The sequence below is a fragment of the Cryptomeria japonica genome, chromosome 4, assembly GCF_030272615.1.
Source record: "Cryptomeria japonica chromosome 4, Sugi_1.0, whole genome shotgun sequence".
Classification (NCBI taxonomy): domain Eukaryota; kingdom Viridiplantae; phylum Streptophyta; class Pinopsida; order Cupressales; family Cupressaceae; genus Cryptomeria; species Cryptomeria japonica.
This window is the reverse complement of record NC_081408.1, coordinates 500,899,709-500,924,300: the sequence shown is the minus strand read 5'-3', so window position 1 is coordinate 500,924,300 and position 24,592 is coordinate 500,899,709. Positions and strand designations below refer to the sequence as shown.

General features: G+C 37.9%; 1 protein-coding gene across 2 annotated transcripts in view; it reads left to right on the top strand.

Annotated features, from left to right (window-relative positions):
• The window catches only part of LOC131060356 (uncharacterized), a 112,717-nt gene that overhangs the window by 66,628 nt on the left and 21,497 nt on the right, over positions 1-24,592 (top strand). For both annotated transcript variants that reach the window (XM_057993534.2, XM_059219913.1), the window contains 3 exons: positions 14,853-15,075; positions 15,559-15,650; positions 15,864-15,999. In XM_057993534.2, coding sequence (XP_057849517.2) covers positions 14,853-15,075; positions 15,559-15,650; positions 15,864-15,999 — 451 coding nt within the window. The remainder of the gene's footprint in view (positions 1-14,852; positions 15,076-15,558; positions 15,651-15,863; positions 16,000-24,592) is intronic.

Sequence of the window (24,592 nt, the reverse complement as noted above, 5' to 3'; positions counted from 1 at the left end):
TGCTTATGATCAAAATGTTGGCATGGACAGAGGATAGGCTCAGACTAACTTTGCACAGTGAGATGGAAATCATCCATTCACCAAAAGTATGAGCAAAGATACACCATCAATTAACACTCATCAAATCCTTCATTCAATTCTAACAACATGAAAGCAAATCTAAATTAACTTTAACTAATGTGTTGAGGAAATTGAAACCATGCTAATCATTCAAACAACAGAGATTACAAAGCCTTAAGAGAAGGGCACATGCAATATATTATTTGAAAATGACCTTTACGCAACAATACATCAAAAACCTCACACTCTCCAAATGACAGGAGGTAGCCTTATATAGTTTTTAGAAAAAATAATGAACGATCGAGATCAAACAGTGATCAAGGGCCTAGATTGAAAGTTACAAACCCTAATTAGGGTTTCCCAAGACACTATCAGTTTGAAAGAATGAGAACATGACAAGTGGCACAACTGCTATTGTCACTGAGGTGAGTGTCCAGTTTCCCCTTTTGTAGATTCAATGTATTTGGACACGATGAGCCTAACCTCTTCCATAGTGACACTTGGCAAGTTGCTAATTTGGAAGTCGACTATGTCCACATCATCAGTACACGTGGTGAGGATGCCTTCCCACTCAATTGCCTGGACAAGAAAGCTAGTCAATGAAGAGAAAACTTGCAATCCTTGAAAGATCGCCCTTATCAATCATCCCCGAGTCTTTGAAAAAGCTCGACTGAATTTTGGCTCTCAGGTTCTCTGCCTGCAGGTGTTTTTCTTGTATACCCTCTTTCTTCTAGATCTCTAATGCTACACGAAACACCTTACTCAAAATTTCTCTGACACTTTCCTGTGTCTCAAAACACTTAGTTTCGGATTTCTTCAGGACTTCAATCCTGGTGACCAAAGCATAATACCAAGTGTTAAAGTCATATCTATCCCCAGCGTGTATGGCACCTACATCTACCAAGCTTCGTTTTGACAGACCTTGGATAACTTTCAATTGTGGAAGTATTTCATCTTGAATTTCTTCAACATCTTCCCAATTTGCAGCCAAGTCCTGAATTCAGTTGACCAATGAAGAAGCCGACTCATGTGTTGATACTAAATTTTCTACAAGTATGTCAGTACGTGTCGGAGCATCTGAAATCCATTCCTTAGCCTGTGTGAATGTGCCCTTCATGTCCTCGTAATCTTTCATTGACTCTTGCTGATGAGGCCGAGGAGGGGTGATTGGTATCTCATGGTTGAGTGGCCTTGTTAGATGGAGAACATATTTCCTCCACTGCTGATTCTCTTTCTCAACCTTCTTTCTTTTCTCCTTCTCCTGGGCTAGCCTTGCCTTGAGGGCATTGCAAGAGTCATCAAAGTACTGGGCTTTTTGGTCCTGAGTAGGCTTACCCAACTCTATAGTAGTAATCTTATAATCCTCCAGGGCGATATTGTCTCGAGTTTTTCCTTCCTTTGGCACAGCTATCTGAACTATCCTAAACCCTGCACTATCCCTTTGAATCAAAGAGAATTTTCTAGCTGGCTTAGGTGGCTTGACTATGACTGGTTCGTTCAACTTTGCCAAAAATGCTGCTGTATTCTCTTCAGAATGGGTTTCCTTAGGGACCTTAGCTCTTATCCTTTCCCTCAACCAATCAGGAATGGTTGACTGCTCCACAGTATTTTGATCAAATTCATCATCTATCCCTCCTGGTCCAGTAACTATACCATCAAGGAAAACTACTGGGGGCTCAGGCTCTTCAACTTTTGTGGCTGCATTTAAAACTTGTTCCTTGTCCGGGTGCTGGACAACTTCTCCTATTATTTCTCCGATCGAAGGAGAAGGCACTCTCACTTCATTATTCACCATATATGTGTCCATCTCCTGCTCTTCAACTGTATTTTGGTCAGGCACAACAGATGCGACACTCAGAATGGAATGACCTTCGTTGGACTCACGTCTCTCCCCGACAACTTTCTTTCCCTTGGCCTTTCCAGAGCTTCCAACTAATTCCTTCCTTTTCCGGGACCCAACACTCTCTGGATTCTGAGCATTGCCTGCAGAGATACAAGGGTTGGAGGACAGAGTCATCTACTCCCATTAAATCATAAGTCAGGGAACACCTTTGGACTTTAATTGTTTCGTCTTCTCAGATGTCCACCACTTGGAGTATTCGACCACTGATCTCATGAGGTCTGCCAGATCTAACTTCTCTCCTCTTGACCAATCAACCAAGGCCAGTGGCTCAGTCCTCATCTTCTCAAAGCCCGGAAGCTCAAGACTGTCTTCTTCTTGATCAGTAACTCTGAATACTTCTGTTGCTCTCACCATGCTCAAGGGAATCCTTGACCAAAATCTTTTCCTGATTTCAAAACTATCGTCTGCGTTAGCCCAATAATCTTCCAAATTAGCTCTGTGCTCAAATGTCATCCCTTCGACCCTTTTCATCTTATGGAATGGATCAAAATTCTTTCTTGCTCTGTACTAGTAGAAAGGGTGCCAAGCCAACTCTTTCTCTGCAGTGGCAGCAGCTTGTGATGACGGGCACGTCTCTAGTCCATTTCCAATCGTGAGAGAGGAGGTTCCTGCCTTCTTCTGCTTATCTCTTTGAACTGTCATATAGCCCTCGAGCTGCCTCACAACTTTCAATAGCACAACTCGGTTGGTAGGGTAGGCTGGAAGCTTATAGGGAGATTTGGAAACCCCTGAATTCTGATATAGGTGAACTTCGGGTATTGAATATACCAATATCCGAATCTGCTTATGAAGTCCATAGACTCTTGAGAGAGTCTCTGATGCAATCCACCTTGCAGTGTTCTTGTGATGTGCATCAAGAATGTATCATTTACCCTCTTGAAATGAAACTTTTCTTCCATGTGAAGCTGGGGATAATAGTCGTAGACAAGAAATTGATTCTCTTTATTTCCCACTTCCCCTCTGCAGGTGAGGCCTCTGTATCTGTAGGTTGTAGCCAGGGAATAGAACAAGTAGGAGCTCATGTAAAAGGTCCTATCCACCTCCAGATTCTTCAGCTGGCTGTCCAAGCTATCACTTATCATTCGAGCCCAGTCTATCATCTTGACTCCGTTCATTATTTCGTTTATGAAATAATACATCCAAGGCTCAAATGGAGCGCCTTGAGGATTACCCATTATCCTGTTCAACAAGACAATCATATCTCCAATATCCTCTTTGAAATACGCCCTCACCAAGCTCTTCCTTTGTAGTTTGGAAGCACCCTTCCTTGGCTTGTCCAGCCAAGAATGATTGACGATGGCTTCGTACTCTTCCAAATGATCTTAATACATTCGATCAGCCTCATCCTATATATATAGCATTATGATATCCTGGAATTCTGAAAGCTTCCCTTATGGCTTCATCGCTGATGTTTGCCAAGATTCTTCCATCTGGTGCGACAATATCCCTACTGACAAAGTTGTAGTGCCTAGCGCACTCAGCTACCAACTCTGTGCACTGCATGGTAGGGAGAAAGCCAACAACATGCACGATACCACCCTTCATCATCTTTCGCGCGGTCACGGTAGGCACAAGGTTATCTAAGCCGAACATCCGCTTCTTGAACTCCCTCAGATTGATATGCCCGAGGTTAGTATTGCTGATATTCTTCCATTTTGAGGTCATTCTCGATTCAGGAGGAGCATCCTTCTCTACTTGGAACTTCATCGTGCCTGAAATCTGCAAATAAACATGAAGCTTAAGTTAGAAATCAGAACTTAGATTAAAGAAAATCGAGGTTGCGAATGACTAAGTACTTGGAGCTTTTACTTCACTTTCATATTTAGCCATGAAAATGGGATTTTCACATGTAAACTCCCCATTCTAGGGACATTTACGATTTGCAATCCTAAACCAGGTTTTATAACTTCAAAAACCCTCATCCTATTTAGTCTAAAAAATGATCGATCTTACTGAAAATTCGGATAAATCCACAAAATCACCTCCAACAAATCTGGAAAACTCAGAAAATGCAATAAATCTGCATTTTAAAACCAACTTCACCTTCGAATGAATGAGAATAAGGCGAGAAGATAGAAGGAATTCCAAGAAAAACTCATAAAATTTGATGAATCTGCCTTCTACCAGCTAGTTCAACTCCAAAAAACTGCAGATACTTGACAAGAATGAAGTTGATAAATCAAAATTCCTTAAAAAGCTCGCTCAACCTGCAAGAGATCACCTTACAACACCTCCGATCTACAAAATCTTCTTCGAAATGACCTTCAATCTGCAAAATAACTCTCAATATCTCTCTTAGCTTGCTCAGAAAATTCGAACTTTTGTGTGAGAATGAAGAAGTAAAGAATGTATTTGTAATGAAGTTCAAATCTGCAATTAGAAATATGCAGATCTTTTACAATTCATGTTTCTAATTCATCCTCAGTCCATTGTATCCATAAAGAAAGTTTCCATTTTATATTTCAGTTGGCTTGTCATCTCCTTAAGTTCAAAAATCTTATTCTTGTGCAAGTTTCTAATTTGATTTTAGTCTATATATTCAAACTTGATCTTTCAAATATCCTCCTAGAAACTTTCTAATTTGGGATTCAGTTCTAATTCCATGAAGATTTGGATGACATCACCAAAGAATATTCCTTATTCTCAATTCTTTAGCAAGTACTGGCTTCACCTTTGACTTAGGCAGACTTTTGAAGCATCTTCTTTGTTGCTTGGGCGGACTTTGAAGCATCTCCAAGGATGGCGGACTTTTCTTCTACCTCCAAGACTAGGGCGGAGTTTTGGAAGACCACCACTTGGCATCATGGAGGGCTTCATCATCAAATTTGCTATCTCTTCACCCTAAGGCGGACTTTTGAGGACATCTTCATGGGCGGAGTTTTGGACTACCTCCATCATCATGCTTGGGCGGAGTTTGGAGAGACATGCTTCAAGGCGGAGTTTTGTGCTTCCTCCAAGGCGGACTTTAGAGGCTTCTCTAAGGAGGGCGGACTTTTGAGCTTCCAACTTCATGGTGGACTTTTGGGAGATCACCATGCATCATCACCTTGGGTGGAGTTGGGAGACTCTTCATCAAGAGGGCAAACTTTTCTTCTACCAAGGTGAACTTTTGGGGGGGTCATCAAGGCGGACTTCATAGTGACCTTGGGCGGAGTTTGGAGACTTCATCAAGAGGGCGGACTTTTGGAAGGCCTCAAGAGGGCGGACTTTGAATACACCTCCATCATTATACTTGGGCGGAGTTTTAGGCTACCTCTTTCATGTTTGAGCATGGCTGACTTTTGGAAAACCTCAAGAGGGCGGACTTTTGGAGGTATACAACTTAGGCGGACTTTCTTCACTTTGCATGTCTTCTAAGGCGGACTTTGAAGACTCCTTAGACCTCTTTGCATAGGGCGGAGTTTGAAGAGATCACCATGCTTGGGCGGAGTTTGAGGAGATCACCATGCATGGCGGACTTTTGAAGACATCTCCACATAGGGCGAAGTTTCTCATGCTCTCTTCACAAAGCAAACTTTCATCACTTGCCATAACACTCACCATCAATCATTAGCCAAATTTAGAAAATATTCAAAATTTAACAATTTCTTCAATTTTAACTAGTTCAACTTGAAATTTTTTATCCATGCTCAGGCAAACCATCTGAAGTGTCATGACCCCTAAAATGTAGGAATTTAGCTTTTTAGGTCAAAACTTGGAAATTCTTGATCGTGATCAAAGCGGGTCAGTGGTATCAGTGCAAACCCTAGGTCCCCACTCCGAAAAAGCAAAAAGCAGGCGTCCCTAAAAAATAGGGAAAACTTTCTAAAAATAGCCATATTGAGAATTGGGCTAAAATGCCAAAAACGAAACTTCCTAAAAGATAGGAAAAAGCAAAAAAGCAAAAATAGAAAGTTCAATTTCGTTCAAATCATTTGCGTTCTTCGTCCTTTTGGCCTTTCTAGGCACTTTGACGGTATCCGGACTCTGTTATCACTTGGTTTGCAAAAACTGACTTTCAATTTTTAAGACTCGAACCGTTCAAGACTTGACAAAACTGAGCAAAACTGAAGCAGAAGGCCACGAGCACTAACAAAAATCCTAGAAAGCAGGAAAGGAGAGGGTCCCCATTTGCAATGGGGCGATGTGTGAAAAAGGTCACAACACTTCCAAAGCATTGAGGGTAAGTGATGGTAGTCCTGCCTATTACCTATGAAGAAAGACTACAATCAATTTACAAACCTTGAACATTAAGACAAGTTTGAGTGCATATGCATACAGGAATTTAAGAGACTAAGAAAAAGTAAGAGACTGCGTTAATCAAAGTGGGATACATGGATATAATATATGTGTTTTCAAACTTTAAAGAGGAAAGCAAGAAAGAGTGAAAGAACATTTGGCACATGGCTTGCAAGTCAAGTCATATCAATGGAAGTTGACTCAAATGCACATTATGATTTAAGTGGTTGGTCATTCAGTAAAATAGTTCTAGGAGAACTTGTAAAGGAGAGAGGCGACAAGTGTTTCATGTAAGGTGATACTTTAGAAAAAAAACAATAGTCATGGGTGTACATACCATAGAAAAGTGAACAACAATAACAAACCTTATCATAACCAAGGCTGAAGAAACAAAATATGGCATGGCCCAAATCATAGTCCCATCATTTAATATTAGACAATATTGACAATAGGATCATGTTACATGTGATGCCCAACCAATCTTCATATTTAATCAGATTTCACAATGCCAATGGTATGGCCCAAGGAATTATGAATGTGATAATTGGCCATTCAAGATATAAGATACAATAGCGATAAATTTGATAAGAATGAAGAATTGAAGCCCAAAGTGCTGATTGGCAAAGATTGTTTACTTTTTCTATCTAATAAAACTAATACTTGGAACAATGAATAATTAACAATGCATACTAGATAGAATAGCAAAACCGTATGTCTATTCACATGTAATTCTCTTACAAAAGAAGACCATAAATGATTAGCCAAGGATCCAACTACTTTCTAGACTAAAAGAAGGCTATTTAAATAACTTGATAGGTGTGAAGCATATCACAACTATCTACCAAATGACTCTTTTAACTCCTATAAGTACCTAAAAGTTGACAAACAATTAATACAATTTTGGATATAATTACATGAGCAAAACATAATTGTATGCCAACTTTATCATCACCCCCATGCCAAAGGAAAGCCATCTTCTTGACAACAAAGAAAACAAGCAAGAATTAGGTAACATTAGGTAGGGTTTTCCAAACTTGTGATAGTGTTGTTGAGAAAGTAAAACCTTGAGGTTGAGGCTTTCACTAGCAAAGAATTGACAAGACTGCGCACTACAGTCTGAAAATGTGTCACCTCTCCTTCATAGAACCTAGATGGTAGTGTAGTAATTGTAAGAGTATCCTCATCAGGACAATTTTTTAAATCATCCCCATTTGCACTAAATGTATTTTGGGTCAATACACTAACTTGAGAAATAATTCTTTGTCTTCTCATTATACTTATTGAGGAAGTGCCAATTATAGAAGGATAAATAGTAGCCCATAATGACCATACAGCTAAATAGTTTGTGTCTTAGACAATAGAAATTGAAGCAGTTTGTACACCAATAATAGGAGATCGTAGGAGAGGGACAACATGAGTAGGCCGTATGGTAGTAACAACAAAACACAAGGGTCATATGGTCGGCAAAGGCAATAGTTGAATGTAAAAACTAGCAAATCATATAGCAAAATTCTTGTTCAAGAGGGGAATGATCGAAAGATTAGATCATACAATGGGGGAAATTGTTAGGTGTACGATAAAGAGGGGGGGAAATGTTTAGGCCATAAAGATCCTTCACTAGTCTACATACTTGGTGCTCTTTGCTTGCAACCTTGAAAACTTGAGGGTATGTCATGTAGACCTCTTCCTCCAAATCACCATTGAGGAAGGCACTCTTCACATCCATTTGATGGATGTTCCAGCCAGATTGTGTTGCAATGGCTAGAACCAGTTGGATGGTGCTCATCTTTGCTAGAGGAGCAAAGGTTTCCTTGTAGTCAACACCTTCTCTTTGTGAGAAGTCTTTAGCCACTGACTAAGTGTTGTATTTATCAAGTGTTCCATCAACTTTGTACTCGACTTTATAGACCCATTTGCAGCCAATGGGTTTCTTTCCTGGTGGAAGATCTGACAGATGCCAAGTGTTATTCTTTAGAAGACTATGATGTTCAACTTCCATAGCCTTTTCCCATTCAGGTATTCCTTTTGCCTCTGAATAAGTTTGGGGCTCATAAACACTCTGAATGTTTGCCATAAGAGTAAAATTGACCATGTTCTTTCTCTTGCCTCTAGAAGATCTACCCTCAACAAGCTCATCATCTCGAACATCACCGATAAGCCTTTTCCACCACTTAGGCTGGAGAGCAGAACCATCTACTTCCAAATCAGGTGTAGCAACATGACTTGGGGTGCTTGGAATAAAATCATTTGGATGCTGATCCAAGTTATCTTGGGGGAATTTTGGTGGTACTGTCATGCCTAGGAGATTCCACAACTTCAAGTTCAGAATCATCAAAATCCCTCCCTTCGGGTGGATCTAATGGAAGTCTTACACATATCTTTTGTCTACAGAGGCTTATCTAGATGTTGGATGGTAGAAGTGAGCTGAAAGGGCCCACCTTCTATATCAAAAACCACATCTCTATTGAATGTGAGATGATCAGTATCCACATCAATCAGTTGATAGGCCTTATGATTGTCATTGTAGCATGTAAGCATTGACTTCTAACTTTTGGATTCCAATTTTGTTCTCTTTGCATCTAGAATCTAAACATATGCTGTTGAACCAAAAACCTTAACGGGGCTGATTTTTGGTTTCCTCCCAGACCAAGCTTCTTTGGGAGTCATCTCCTTAATGGTCTGTGTGGGAGACCGATTCAAAAGTTATACTGCAGTATACACTGCCTCAGCCCAAAATTTCTTAGGCACATTATTGTTTTCTAGCATAAACCAAGCCATCTTTGTTATGCTTTGGTTCTCCGCTCAACAACACCATTCTGTTGAGGGGTGAACGGTGTGGTGAGTTGATGCTTGATATCGTGTTTAGCACAAAAGTTCATGAATTCAGTGGAACATAATTCACCCCCATTATCTGACCTAAGATTTATGATTTGATGTCCTTAACTCTTTTTCAAGTAATGCTTTAAACTTCTGAAATTCATTAAACACCTAATTTTGCTTTGAGAAAAAACACCCACATTTTTCTACTAAAATCATTGACAAATAGAAGAAAATACCTGGCACCAGTGACCGATGTTGTATTTATTGGTCCACAAACATCTGCATGAACCAACTGCAATACCTTGGATGCTCTCCAAGCTTGTCCATTTGAGAATTGAGTTCAATGTTGTTTCCTTGCTTGGAAAGCTCCGCACACACCATGTGTTTGCTGCTGAATCTTAGGTAAGCCATCTATAGATTCTCTTGAGCCAATTGTGAGAGATATGATAGGTTGAGATGCCCATACCGTTGATGCCAAAGAGTGCTTATTGTAGAACTCTTCGCAGCCATTGCAATCTCTTGAGACTCTCTAGTATCAATTAGCTTGTACAATCCATGATCTTCGAGGCCATCAACAATTGTCTTCTTGGACTCCTCATCAACAATGTGGCACTTGTGTGCACTGAAGATGACATCCAACTTCGGACAATGTCGCATCATCTAACTAACAGAAAGTAGATTAAGCTCCATACTCGGAGCATAGTATATATTGAGAAATATGAGATTTCTCCCACTAGATGTTACCTAAATGTTGCCCTTACTAATAACTGTATACTCTTCACCTCTTCCAAAGATCACTGAATCGCAACAAGCTGTGTACTCCATGAACCAATCTCGTTTGTGCATAAGATGTCGAGAAATTTTAGAATCAATGTACCAGGCAGATGTGTTGACATGATCTACTGTTCTTTTGGTCATGAATGCATAAAAGGAAGACTCTTGCTCAGTGTGCACTGCAACATGGGCCTTCTGCTGAGACTCTCCTTGGTTGGATTGCTTATTAGCTAACCTTTTTCGCACTATTTCTTCATGTGGCCAAGCTTACCACAGTAGTGACTTGTGATAACTTTCTTGGAGTTGTTCTCAGGTTTTCTTTGTCCTTTTGCTAAAAGGACTTGCCTTTTCCTTTTCCTTTATCCTTGGCTTTGGCAGTAAATGCTTGTTTTGTAGTGGATGATTTGCTGCTACTCCCAAACTTTTGTTTCCATCTATCCTATTGCAAAAGCTTGTTACATAGTTCGGGAAACTTGAGGTCAACATTCGTGGATGTAATGTTGAGCATTTCAATGAAGTGTTTGTAGGAGTGTGGTAAACTTTTGAGTGTAATTACCACCATGTCCTCTTCCTCCATCTTGCGACCAACAGCCTCTAGTCGATTGCGAATATCCTTGATCTTCGTATGATGCTCCTACAAAGACATCTTATCATTTATCATGATTGAAAACAACAGATTTTTCAGAAAGAATGCTTGGCTCTTATCTGACGTTTCATGGAGATCCTTTAGATGTGTCCAAATCTTTGAAGCTGTCTTGCCAGATGGCACTTGTGGAAGCATGTCGTTGGTGACTGACAACTTAATGAGCATAACTGCTTCTTGATTGCGCTCATCGTATTTTTTGGTCTTTTTCCGCCACCGTGGATGAGAAGTCGTACCCAAAACAACTTGGTTTAGACACCAGTATTCAAAGATGGCAGACATGCACTATTTCCACACGATGTAATTTTTGCCCTTGATGAATTGATTGTTTTCCAACATGATGGTGGTCAATGATGCCATCCCTCTTGTTTTTCAATGGATGAAAAATGAAGCGAAAACAAACTGCAACAACATACTTTTGAAAATAAAGCTGATTTTGCTGATTAAAAAATCAGTCAAAAAATTGGCACAAATGTCGAGGCACAGATCTTGAGGCGATCAACGATCAATAAACAAACCCTTGATTTTATTAAAAGTAGTAGTCAAAGGCAAAATCCTTATAGCACAAATCCCAAGGGGCCTAGTCGCAAGGTATGAGTAGAAATTTCCTCATGAAGTTGCCATGATTTTAAACACAAGGGTTGAATGTTGCTCTGAGAATTGTGTGAGAACGGTCCAAAATGCAGCACTATCCAATGTAGAAAACCCTAGCCGTGGGTAAAAATATCCAAAACGTGGCACTACCACTTGTAAAAAACTAGGTCAGAAAAAAATCGACGCTTCCCACAAGGAAGAAAAACCCTTGCAGTTCGCACAACACTCATAGGATCTATAGACACAAAAAATCATGTGAGATGATGCCATGAATAGAAGTCGGGTCGCTCAAAAGAATGATTCCAAAACACAGAGAAAAACCGCCTAGACAAACAACACCCATTGCATGCAAAAAAAAATCTACCCTCGGCTTGTGAAGACACATGAAAAGAGGCATTGTGATTTGTAAACCCCTTGCACAAAGAAAATAATGAACTTGCTGCAAACAAAAAAAATTTCATGATTTTTTTAATGAAGCCACGATTTTCAGAATGAAAACCCATGATTCACTCTCGATGGGAGCAAAAAATGGAAACTCTTTGACGCGATAAAAACAATCCACAATTTCCTGCGATCTTCTGAAAAAACCTTCGAAATTTTGTCTAAAAAAATCCAAGATTTTGTTGTGAAAACCCTCGATTTTATCGTTTTAAAAAAAATCAGTGAAAAAAGACTTCTGGAAAAAATCTAGGTTACCCACAAATGTATTTTGATAAAAAAAAATTCGTCTAATTTTTTTTTGCCCGCTTTGATACCATGAAATGGTAATTGCATAATTAATTACGAAGGTGAAAGACTACATATAGGCAATTACAAGACGATGTTTCTAAACAAAACAATTGTAATCAGAATGCAAATATAGAAACTAAGTAATCTAACTAACATTGTAATAATGACCATTAAATAATAACTAATAATACTTTAATAGGGAGTACACTAGAAAATGGAAGGAGTTGTATGATACCAAATTGTTGCCTTGATTGTATGATGAAAGGAAGCCAGTCTTAATCGTGCATTGGGTAAGGAAATAACAAGCTATATTATGATGGAGCTCTTAAGCTATATAGTGGTTAAGTAAGACCTAGACAAATTGTATGATGTAGAGCGTTTGATAGAAATTAAATGCAGTAACCTCAAGATTTTAGGCCCTATGATGTTAGCAGAAATCCTATGATAGAGGAAATTTCAAGGATACAGTAGGATTAGGAAAATAAAATTGTACAAGGGAAGGACAACAATGAAAAAATTAAGTTGTATGGTGAGAGGAGACAAAGGCCATAAAATGCTATTAGGGGGATATTTAATATTTGGCTTCTCCAACGCACACAAACTTGAACTTTTATTTGTTTATATTTTTCCATGTGGGTTCCACTTTTTGTTTTTGACTTCAATAATCTTGTTCCTTTTTTGTTTGATCTATTGTATGCTATTATTTGGGTAAATTTCTTGTGAAGTATCTTTTGATCTAACTTCAATGTTGTGCCAAAATATGCAACACAAGTATGGTACTTTGTAACATTTGTTATTCGCAACAAATATTCATAGGCGCCAAATAAATATTATTATTTCAAGTCATACTTTAATCTTCAGTGAAGTGGGGTGCTTCTATTGGAACCAAGATTGTTGACTTTTGTGAATCTTGTATTGGGTCCCACGCACATAAACTACACAACACTTCATATTGTTCTTCATTGGCTCCTCTTTGTTGATCTCCATGGCTTCAATAAAATTATAGTTAGATGGAAATACTTCATAGCTATTCATTTGCTAAACGAGTTTGTATCATCTTTCAAACTTGACTACAATTCTAGAATTCCTTTAGTGTTTGGTTCCATTGAACCTTGATCTTCCTTCTCTATCCATTCTTCTTTAGAGTTTGACAAGTTTGAGGAATTTAGGGAAGGTTCTTCCTCATTGCTTGGTTCTTCAAATCGATTGTATACTTCCAACCCTTGTTTGTAATTCATATTGTGTTCTTTTTCTAGTTATGGTTGGCTTTGGCTTTGGAAGTCAATTTGATCTCTGTGTACCGATCAATCTCTCTGCCCCTTAGAGTTGATGGGAAGGAGCGTAGCTAATAGGATCTATGGTCTTGGCCTTTTGTTGTTTTAATTATCTCATAGGTTTTATAATGCCTCCCAAGGTCTTTTGATCCATTGCTTGTGAATTTGTGCGGCTTGTGCCTTTTGATTCTAGGACTTGATGGGGGAGCCATACTTTTGTTTGGATGCAACCTCAATGCCCAGAACTTACTCTCCAAGGAGTATTAATTCATAAGCTTCAATGCCTCTCTTTCACTTTCATCCATGTTAGAATCCTCAACTTGTCTTTCTTTAGTGTTCAACACACTTTAATTGCCTTCATGTTCTTTCTTGTATGCCTTTGGCCCAAGAGGTTTCTGCTTTATTCCTTCAATCACCAATTCTTTGATATCTTGAAGATTACTTTTGTCTGTTATTGTCAATGAGTATTAAAATTCTATCACCCATTCATCTTCATCTACTAGTAGTTGTACTAGGTTTTCCACTTGGTTGGAAAGATAGGTCTGTTAGGTAGTTGTAAGTGTCTTGCTATCTCTTTCCACTTGACCCTTGTATGGTTCCTTGTAGTGGAAGTGTTTTTGTTTTCTCGATTGGGGTTTCATTTTCAACTCACATTTTGACTTTGACTTTGACTTTGTTCTTGGGATGGGCTCTGACTTGGGACTTGTATGGTTGAGGATTCTTTGGCTATTTATCATAATCTTCTTCTCCATTCTCTTTATTTTATCAATCTTAAAGATTGTCAGTTCTCTTGGACTTGACCATGTTGTGGTCTCTTCTTGCCCTTATTGGTGTCTTAAGGGCATGAATTTCTTAAATCCAACCCAATTTCTATAAGGGCAATGGTGCCAAATGTTTCCATGTTCTATCTGATAAAACTAACAGTTGGAATCATAAAAAAAATGAGAATGCATACCAGATAGAATAGCAAAATTGTATCTATATTCACATGTAATTCTTGTACAAAAGAAGACCATAAATGATGAGCCAAGAATTAGGCTGCTTTTCCAGACTACACAAAAGCAATTTAAATGACTTGATAGTTGTCAAGCATAACATAACTGTCTATCAATTGACTCCTATAACTCCTATAACTACCTGAAAGAAGACAAACAATTAATACAGTCAGATATAATTGTATGAGCAAAACCTAATTGTATGCTAACTACAAAGGTGCCTGTTGCTTAGGTAAGCCATTGTTTGGATAGGATGATGGTAAAGCACATGTTGCAGATACCTATGTGCACTTTGAGCAGGGATCTAAACACCTGGTTCAACATTTCAGTTATCATCAAAAGATTAGAACAGCTTTTGAGCTTTATTACTTCTGATTTGACAATGCAAGCATGCTCCAATGACAATCTCTATTTGTCTACGCTAGTAGAATGCTCCCATATCATAACCTTTTTCCTTTTTGAATGTGATATATGTCTCTTTGCTTTATCTTGCAGCTTGATGAAATTGTCTGTCTGCTTGCATAAGAGCTTGTGGAGGTAAAAGTAATGGGTCTATGTAGAGATTTTAACACTAGAATAGGCTATCCGAAATTGCCAATCATGGAAATTTTACATCAATCCTTAAATAGTGCAAAGCTTTGTTTTTTCTTTTATTGGCAAAGTTTGGAAGTTCATATATTGAAGTTGTAAAATTAAAATTATTATATTTCAACTTTCAACTTTAGTTTAAATAGTTTGTTTTTCCCTTTATGTACTATCATATATGTCTTTCTCCATGCATTAGATATTAGATATTTCCATTTCATGTTTCTTATATTATTAATAAAATACAATTTTTGCAGGAAAGAACAGTCCACTATTAGTCACCCTACTCTTGTGTTTAGCTGATACCCACAATCTTCTTTGTGAGGAAAATACAAGCATTGAACTTTATCATCGGGCTATTTCTATCTTGGAGGCAAGAAAGGGAGTAGAAAGTGAAGATCTTGTTTTTCCATTAACACAGCTGAGTCAAGTTCTAATAGAGGAATACAGAATCCAAGAGGCCGAGGACTCACTGCGCAGGTTAATGAGCTCAGTTCATTTGCAATGATAACATTTTGCTGAAATTCAATTCCAACATTTAACTTTTTGTCCAAAATTCCAAATCTGTAAACATGATTTAGTTCCAGAATGGATTATAATTTAATTGAAGATAAGTGATAACATCAGAAGCTTGATGGTAAATACTTGAAGTTATGTAAAGGCTTCTTAGAGAAGAATAGTTGCTTATGGTAGGACTAAGGATACTTAACAGAGTTAGAATCGCCACTTGAGATATAATGATATAAATATGTTCTGGAATAGACTTTTGAAATGCTATTCACCGTGGATAAATCATCCTTTAGCCCTGTTTAAATCATATTTTCTTCTCTAACTTTGTAAGAGTATGAATTGCAATTATGCTTTTTAAGTAATTGAGATGTTGTAAGGATTAATAATAAATGTAATTTTTTTTATACTGACATTTATGTCTAGTTATCATTTATTATTTATTTTCTTTTCCAGGGCATTGGCTATAATGGAGAAGCAACATGGAGAAAATGATGCAGCGGCGGGGTCAATTACGTGTGTTTTAGCTCGTGCACTGTGTGCAAAAGGCATTTTCCAACTCATGAATAATGATAACTTTATTTTTTCCTCCTTACTGTAAATCCCACTTTTGTAACATGGTGTTGGCATTTATTCATACAATTCATTTGTTTAGGTATTCTGTAATCAATTTTGCTTGGGTTTTTGTTATAGTTTTGACAAATGTGAGTGCCTTCTTTTGATTTGATTTCTTTGCATTTTTTTCCTTGAAATTTATGCAGGTGAAGTTAAAGATGCTGTTGCTTTATACAAGAAAGGTCTATATATTATGGAAAATAGTGGAAAATTTTCACTAGATGATTCTGTTTTGGAAACTATACGAATAGATCTGGCAGAACTACTCCATGTTTTAGGCAGGTAAAATTTTCAATGCAAAGGATTATGGCTTTTGTTGAATTTCATCATAAAACGACATTATAGTTGTAGGACTGTTTAGCCTTTGTCACTGCATTTATTACTTTTGGCATTATAAGAATGATGTTATATATCCTTATTGAATCATCAACACGAGTGCTTACAAAATGCAAATCTCTTTTGAAATTCACATTTCTTGATGTTGTTTTAGATATACATTTGTATATACATGAGAGACTAGCACAGAAATAACCTAGATGAATCCCATATGACTTAGTAGGTTTTACAATTGTAGAATTAAGCTTGAATATTATCCAAAATCTTGTTGAGCCCACATCATTCTTGCAGTATATATAAAGAGTTTCATCTTGATAAAATGCTACATGCTTGTTACACTTGGGCTTTGGCAGTGTGTTGCCTAATTTTGAATGAGGCTACCAGACCAATACCATCTTAGCAGTAATTTATTTGTGGAACAATATAAAATGGAAGAAGAGAGACAGATGAGCGTCTACTGCATATTTTCTCTTATTGATGCCATCATTTTTTTATTACAATTCCCTATTTGCATGTCAATACAAAGATCAGAAAATACATACAGACATTTCCTAGGTGTTTCATTCAATGCCTCCTCTTCTTGGCATTTATGCAATTCACTTTGCCTTTTTGTTCTCCAGAATTGATCTGTTTGCCCTTAGATATCATCTCAAGCGGTGCAGTGGAGGGCATCAAGATTTTGCTGCCTGAAAATCCATGGGGTTTAGGGAGCCTGGTTATAGGCATTTTCCTAATACTTACCTTCATCTCAGTGTTTTTGTTTCTTCAGGGAAATGGAACAGGTCGACTTGGATCTCTAATTCTATCAAACTGTTTTTAGGGGAAGGTTGGCTTCTGCCTCAGGTACCCAGTGCCCTATTGCACTATGCCATGACTATAGTGATATCGCAACAGAACAGGGTGGGATCTAGCTGTCAGTTAATGAGTTATCTAAGCGAAGCCCTTGTAGTTTTTTGTTTTTTGACCTTGACCACAGCAACAGTCTCTGGAATATGCTTAACTTCAGAGGAAAAATGCTTTTATGGAGGAGGATTCCACATGAATCAAAGAAGTGCTGAAGGGGCACACCCCTGTGAAGCTTTTGCGGGAGGATGAGCTTCAGACCTACTACAGATATGAGGTGGAGTTCAAATGTAACCCTCATAAAGGGCTAAGAATTAGAGGCATGAAAGATATATATCGATATTGGAGTACAAAATTGTCATACTGCTGTGAAAGAAACTTTGTAAGAATATTTTTGATAGCAAGTTTGGCATTGCAGTTTGATAATATTAAGTGCTTGGTGAGTTGCAGCAGTATTGTTAGTCTGTAAATGTTTGTCACTTAGGCAAGTGAGTCCCATTCTTAGATGATTTTTTATGATTTTGTTTAGAATAAAGTCCATTATTTCTTCTTCAGTGCATGAGTTGTTAATTGTAGTGTCATCAAAAGTAGTTTATCAAAATTATAGAAGTGTAAAAAAAGTAATACAAAATAAATATGCTTTAATTGTGGACACACAACCGCTTGTACATAATGTCCATCTTGGGAATTCATTGAAATATTAAGAGAACCCAATCATTCTTAATACACACAAGATTTAGGGAATGTTTGCCCACGCCCCCTCAAGATTAATAATAAGTAAAATGTTGAAAGGTATTGTTGATGTGTTTTTTATGACACTTCAAACACAGAATAAAGTGCTAAGTACTTTATCCTCTCTTGAACTAAGACTCCTCAAGAGCTAGACTATGTGATCAAACGAGGTGACTCCAAGGTTTCTTTAGTCAGGTCTTGACTTTACAAATGGATAAAATCAGTTGAACTGATATGATATGCTGGTATCACAAAGGGACTCATGTTTATGAATCGTAGCTGGAATTTGCTAACTAACTTAACTCAAACTCAAACAAAAGGCAAAAGAAAAAGGGTTTAGAGAATCTAATCAATGCTAACACCTAAGGTCAATGATGACAGTAGATAATGTTTTGATAGACAAATTCCTTCAAACCACGCTTTGCTTTGTCATGATAACAACTACACAACGCTGGTGCAATCTCCCAAGTAAATGAAAGATTTTCATACTACAAAGTTACAAACCATTCATTCAAATACCCAATGTTGCCGCAATCCAAATGAAACATTCACATTCAAACATAGCAATAACGAGGTTCAGGCTAATTTTTCACTGTAGCTTACAATCAGCAAACCACAAAAAAGTATGAACCAAGGAATTCATCACATATCATCGCGTTTCTCCATTAAGATCATGAACTTCAATTAACTAAACTTAGAGAAGTAGAAACCATGCAACATGTTGAAATAACACACAACATCCACCATATCTTCAATGAAAGTAGTATGTTTATTCCATCAAGCCTTGGCAACAATCTCTGTCTTCCCTCCTATTCTACTCCTACTTAGCCAACTATTCTTCTACTACTGAACTCTATTGATCAACTATTAACCTTTACAATTGAGAAGGTTAGACCTTTTATAGATACCCCAATTACAATTCAAGGGCTAGGATCGATTCTTAATCAACAGCCAAGATCTAACAATAAAACCCTTATTAGGGTTAGTTATAATCAACTCCCTCTTGACCAATGAGATCATTATATTGCTTTGATGACATGTCTTTTAGGCTTGTTAATCATATGTAGAATTATATTGTTGTATGGGTGTATGTTTGTTTGAGTTAAAACAACTCAAATAATTACTGAGTTGTTCCTATAGTGTAGGAACCCAAACTCCTATAAGTATGTAATTCATTGAATGAATGAGATGTGGAAGCCTATTATTCTGTGTATAAAATTGTTCTATGCCTATATATTTTTGCTTAAAAGCGCTTATAAAGATGACCCTTCACATCCCATAGAACTCTTGCACTCTCCTGCAATCTAAACATAATACATTAAAAAAAAATCAATTTTAAAAAACATCTAGGGTTGTCAAATACAACTATTATACATTTACCCAAGAGCATTTATGTGAAAGAATATATGGTTGGTCCTAAGATAATAAAAATGTAATTGTCATCAAACACAACCCTACCATTTTAAATGTGACCCAATGATGTTCTTTAGAAAATATAGTTGGGTGATTTTTATTGGGGCCCTTGTCTAGGAAAATTGGAAATAGATTTTCAGTACATAAGCATGTGGTTTAAAAAGCCCCAACTTAGCCAACTCACATAATACAAATTATGTTAAAACAAAAATCAAACAAAATGCTCCATCATCTTCAAGGAAACACTGATTCCAACCAAGCCACTACATCAATCCAATCACATGCCAAGAGTGAAAACAACTAGAAGTAGGGAATAACAAAAAGAAATTGCTAATTCTAGAGGCTTCAAAACTTGTAGCTATACCATCTTGCTATCCTCCATAAGTACCGAATAGGCATAAACAAGCAAAATTTGAAATATCCTTAACAATTATTTTCCAGATTTGACTGAAATATCTCTAGCTAATGCCTTTCAGATTTTATGCACATTATGGAATATTCAAATAGCTAGAACAAAACTTGCATGCAAACGGTAAACTGGGGCAAGCATAATTAACCAAATGACCCTCAATTGTAGAAATAATTTCCAATCAGTTTATAATCAACTAAATATACAGATCTAGCACATATTGGCCCAGGAATTCATTGATGGCCAGTCCAACTCAATGTAGAGATTCATAAGACTATGATATGCTAATGAGATTTCATCCTTTCCACTACTGAACAAATCAGATAGCCTGTATGTCTAACTCAGAATATAGTAGTAGAAAACTTAATGTCAGTAATACAAAAATCAGAAATTGTGACCTGGTATCTTCTGGAATTAGTCTGTCCTGGAGAAGGATCTGATTAAGAAACCCACGCTTGCGTTTATAGGCACAAGCTTGCTGCTGTGGTAAAAAATATTTCCCCTTAGATGATCTCCAATCTGCTCCTGTGCATAGGCTGCTTACCAGGACCCTTTCCTTAATATCATGAACAGGAAAAGAGGCAGGGGTTATGTCCCACCTGGTTTGAGCCTCTTGGATTTGCATCCAAGCAGGCCTGCATTTGTTTTAATGCAAACACAATAGAAATCTTTGATACCCCTACAACTATAACAAGCCCCTTAAATACAAGAGTATGGGCCGGTTAAGAGTAACTGCCACAAACACCAGCACAGGTCGGCTATAGAGCCTTTTATTTAAAATATTTATTTAAAAATGGTTACAAACCACCAAGTTGGCCCAAAAAGGGGACTGATATTTAATTATTTAATAATTTATTTGGAAGTTTTTATTTATCTAATAAAAAATGCAAATAAGTGGCCCAGTTGACCTGGTGCCTATCCGGGGTTATTACAGTCTGTCCCTCCTGGATGTTGCTTGCCCTCAAGCAACTTAAATTTTCAGTCCACATCTTACCTTGTTGCTTCGCCATCTGTGTCTTCATCAGAAATGATCTTGATATAATGTATTTGTCCTTTTCCCAAACATCTATGACTTGGTTGCCATGATTCTCTACATGTGAAACATAATCTTCTTCTTCACAGATCATTTTTAGACACCTCTACCTATTTTTGTCTTAGGCAGTATTGTATTCTTCTGAGGAGGCTTCTTTAATAGCATAGGAATTGTCTACTTGAAACACCATTTATCTTTAGTCACTGAATCTTCAAAACTCAAAGCCCCATTGATAGATTCTTGTAAGATGCTTGGTTCAAATGCTCTTACTAAACCTTTGAGGGGTTCAGCTAATCCTTCTATAAAGAAGACTATGAGCCTTTCTCTGAAACATTAGAAATCATGACAGCTAGCCTCTGAAATTCAGCTGCATAGTCTTCCATCTGACCTCCTTGCTTCAGTTGTTGTAACTCTCTAAAATGAGTTTTGGATCTTTCCCATCAAACCTCTCTATCAATCTTTGGCTGAAGTCTTCTAAGGTAGTGATTGAATCATGTGCTTGGGTTACCAGGCCATGGTACTGCCATTCATGAGCCGCACCCTCAAGGTGCAAGGTGGCAAATTTGAAAGTCTCTTTTCAAGCATTGGACTTAATGAGAAATATGTATCTAGTTTTTGCAACCAAGCTCTTGCTGATGAGCTTTCAGATCCATCAAAAACTGGATGGTAATATTTTCCCATTGGTGTTGGATGTCCTTTCTTTCTGTGTACCCTTTCCTCCCATGCCTAGTCACTTTCTTCATCTCATAATAGTCCCTGGAAGTCAGATCTGCACAGATAACAGGGCTTAGGGTGTAGTAAGCATCATGAAGTTTTGTCGTGTCTTCCTCTCGATCAGGTTGTTCTTCCCCATTTCGTTCAGCCATTTCTTTTTCTAGAAATTTAGCCCTGAAGGTCATAGTATTAATTGAGGCGCTCCCACCATTAGCTGAAGCTCTTTCACCACCAGCTGAAACCTTTCTTCCACCCGAACTGCTGCCTTCAGCATCATTCTCAATGGACCTATGAGCACTTAGTTGCTGGCTCATTCCCCTTAATAGTTGAACCATCTCCCTCATGGCATCCCTCACGCCAGTATTAATTTCTCTGATTTCCCTAATGAAGTCTTGGGATTTGCCTCTTCCTTATCACCCATTGCCTTCTTTTTCCCTTTGCTTGTATCTTAAATCCCTGTCACTCATAAATCCACAGGCTGGCAGAAAAGTAGCTCTGATGCCACTGAAATATCCTTAACAATTATTTTCCAGATTTGTCTGAAATATCTCTAGCTGATACCTCTCAGATTTCATGCACATTATGGAATATTCAAATAGCTAGCACAAAACTTATATGCAAAAAGTAAACTATATCTGAGGCAAGCATAATTAACCAAATGACCCTCAATTGTAGAAAGAATTTCCAATCAGTTTATAATCAACTAAATATACAGATCTAGCAGACATTGGCCTAGGGATTCATTGATGGACAGTCCAACTCAATGGAGAGCTTCATAAGACTTATGGTATGCTTATCAGAATTCACCCTTCCCACTACTAAACAAATCAGATAGCCTATATGTCTAACTCAGAATACAGTAGTAGAAAGATGAATGCCAGTCATACAAAAATCAGAAATTGTGACCTGGAACCTCCTAGAATTATTCTGTCCTGGAGAAGGATCCAATTAAGAAACCCACGCTTGTGTTTATAGGTGCAAGCCTGCTGCTGTGGTAAAAAATACTTCCCCTTAGATGATCTCCAATCTGCTCCTATGCATAGATTGCTTACCAGGACCCTTTCCTTAATACCACAAATAGGGAAACAGGCAGGGGCTAGATCCCACCTGGTCTGAGCCTCTTCGGTTTGCATCAAGCAGGACTGCATTTGTTTTCATGCAAACAAAATATAAATCTTTGATACCCTTACAACTACAACAAGCGCCTTAAAAACAAGGCTATGGGCTGGTTAATGATAACCAACAAAAACACCAACACAGGTTGGCCGTAGAGTCTGTGATTATAAATATTTATTTAAAAACGGTTACAAACCAAGTCGGCCCAAAAACGGGACCAATATTTAATTATTTAATAATTTATTTTGAAGTTTATATTTATTTAATTAAAAATGCAAATAAGTGCCCAGCTGACCTGGTGCATATCTGGGGTTATTACAGAATTGTACCTGAAGCAAAGATTAATGGACAGCCCCGCCTATGCATCCTAGAGGTGCCTATCTTCTCCTATATTGCCTTCTTTGCCTGTACCTAGCAACGATTGCTCTCTAGTCTCCACTTGCATCTTTTGATACATCTAGCTTTGGGAATTGAATCTCGTGTAGAATCTCCTTGCACTACTACATCCTATAGATGGAATCAGCACAAAACACTAAGATGGTGTATTTCACCAGTCACTTCCAACCTTCCCTTGGTATGTGACACTAGTAAACCTTTTAGAACATTCTCAACATCATTATAGAATGCCCTAAGGTGACATAGTTTCCTTACAACATAGAAATCCACTTGTAATTTCTCTTTTCTTTCTCTACAAACCCTACTTTTAAAAGTTGTGCATCCTCTTCTACCTTCCTTTCTTCCTTCCTACTAGAATAAAAAGGGGGGGTGAATCAGTTTTCACTGGATTAAACAAATTAAGCACATTTTTAGAACTGATCAACTGCATCAAGAACAAAGATAAACACAATAACAATACACCACCAAGATTTTGACGTGGAAAACCCGGTTAAGGGAAAAACCACGGTGGGAACCTGCCCACAATAAGATGATACTCTGCATTAGTATGTGTAAATATTACAATGGAGAATGCACATGCATTCAGGCACACTGCCTAGAGCTCACTGCTCAAAATATAATGACCCGAAAGGCTACAACCCTCAGGGAAGGTTCGTTATCTTACAATAACATTCAGACAACAATCCGGTTTACATGAACTGAAAGAATAGCATCTCCAATTGCTTGATGACAGTTCCGGTTAAGCACATTTGTCTGCTCTGCAACACTCTTTGCTCAAGACTTATCACTGAAAGATAAATTTGCTTGTTCGCACATACACCACTCTCTAATAATGTAGACACCAACCAACACCCACCGATCTCCAAATTACATGAATGACACTTATTTATACAAATCATCAACCTTGACTACAAAGTCGGCTCAACCCTCAAGACCTAACTACAAAATTACATCACACGATACATAGATCAACCACTAGACCAATACAATGCCGTGACGACATAGCATGGATCCAAATCAAATCCTTGAACATGCAACTCCACCAGAAATCCCAATAGGATCATCCTCAACATGCTACAACACCGAAAATGTCGCATAACATGAAGAACATCACCGAACCTATAAGATCCACAATAACACGCACAACGATCAATGCGGACCAGCAAAACAAATAGGACACGATTAGGAAACACCAACAAGCACGTTAGAACCATCCACAATAGTTGCACCAACACCACTTAATCAAATCTTCATCGATCAACATGCTGATACTCAAAAACACTCAAACAGCAGCAACTGGGACTAGAAAGATAACTTGCGGAGCACCGAATCACAAACCATCTAAATTGAAGATACACATGAACATCCCAAACACTCTCCCAAATCCGCAACCGATGATATAATCATTCTGGAGCACAACGGATCAAACACCAGAACACTGCAACACAAAACATTGAAAAACTAATCCTCATAGTGGAATCCATAACTCGATCAGGTCACCACTTAGCATTATGAAACCAACACTGAATCAAGTATCTCTAGTTGATTCAACATATCGAAGAACATCACCGGACCCATAAGATCCACAATAACACGCACAATGATCAATGCGGACTAGCAAAACAAATAGGACACGATTAGGAAACACCAAGAAGCACGTTAGAACCATCTGCAGTAGCTGCACCAACACCACTTAATCAAATCTTCATCGATCAACACTCTCATACCCAAGAACACTCAAACAACAACTGGGACTAGAAAGATGACTTGCGAAGCACCGAATCACGAATGTGATAATCCCTGTTGTATCACCGGATGTACATTTTATTAAACACACCAATAATAATAATAGCATATATTATGGGGTCCAGTAGAAATACATA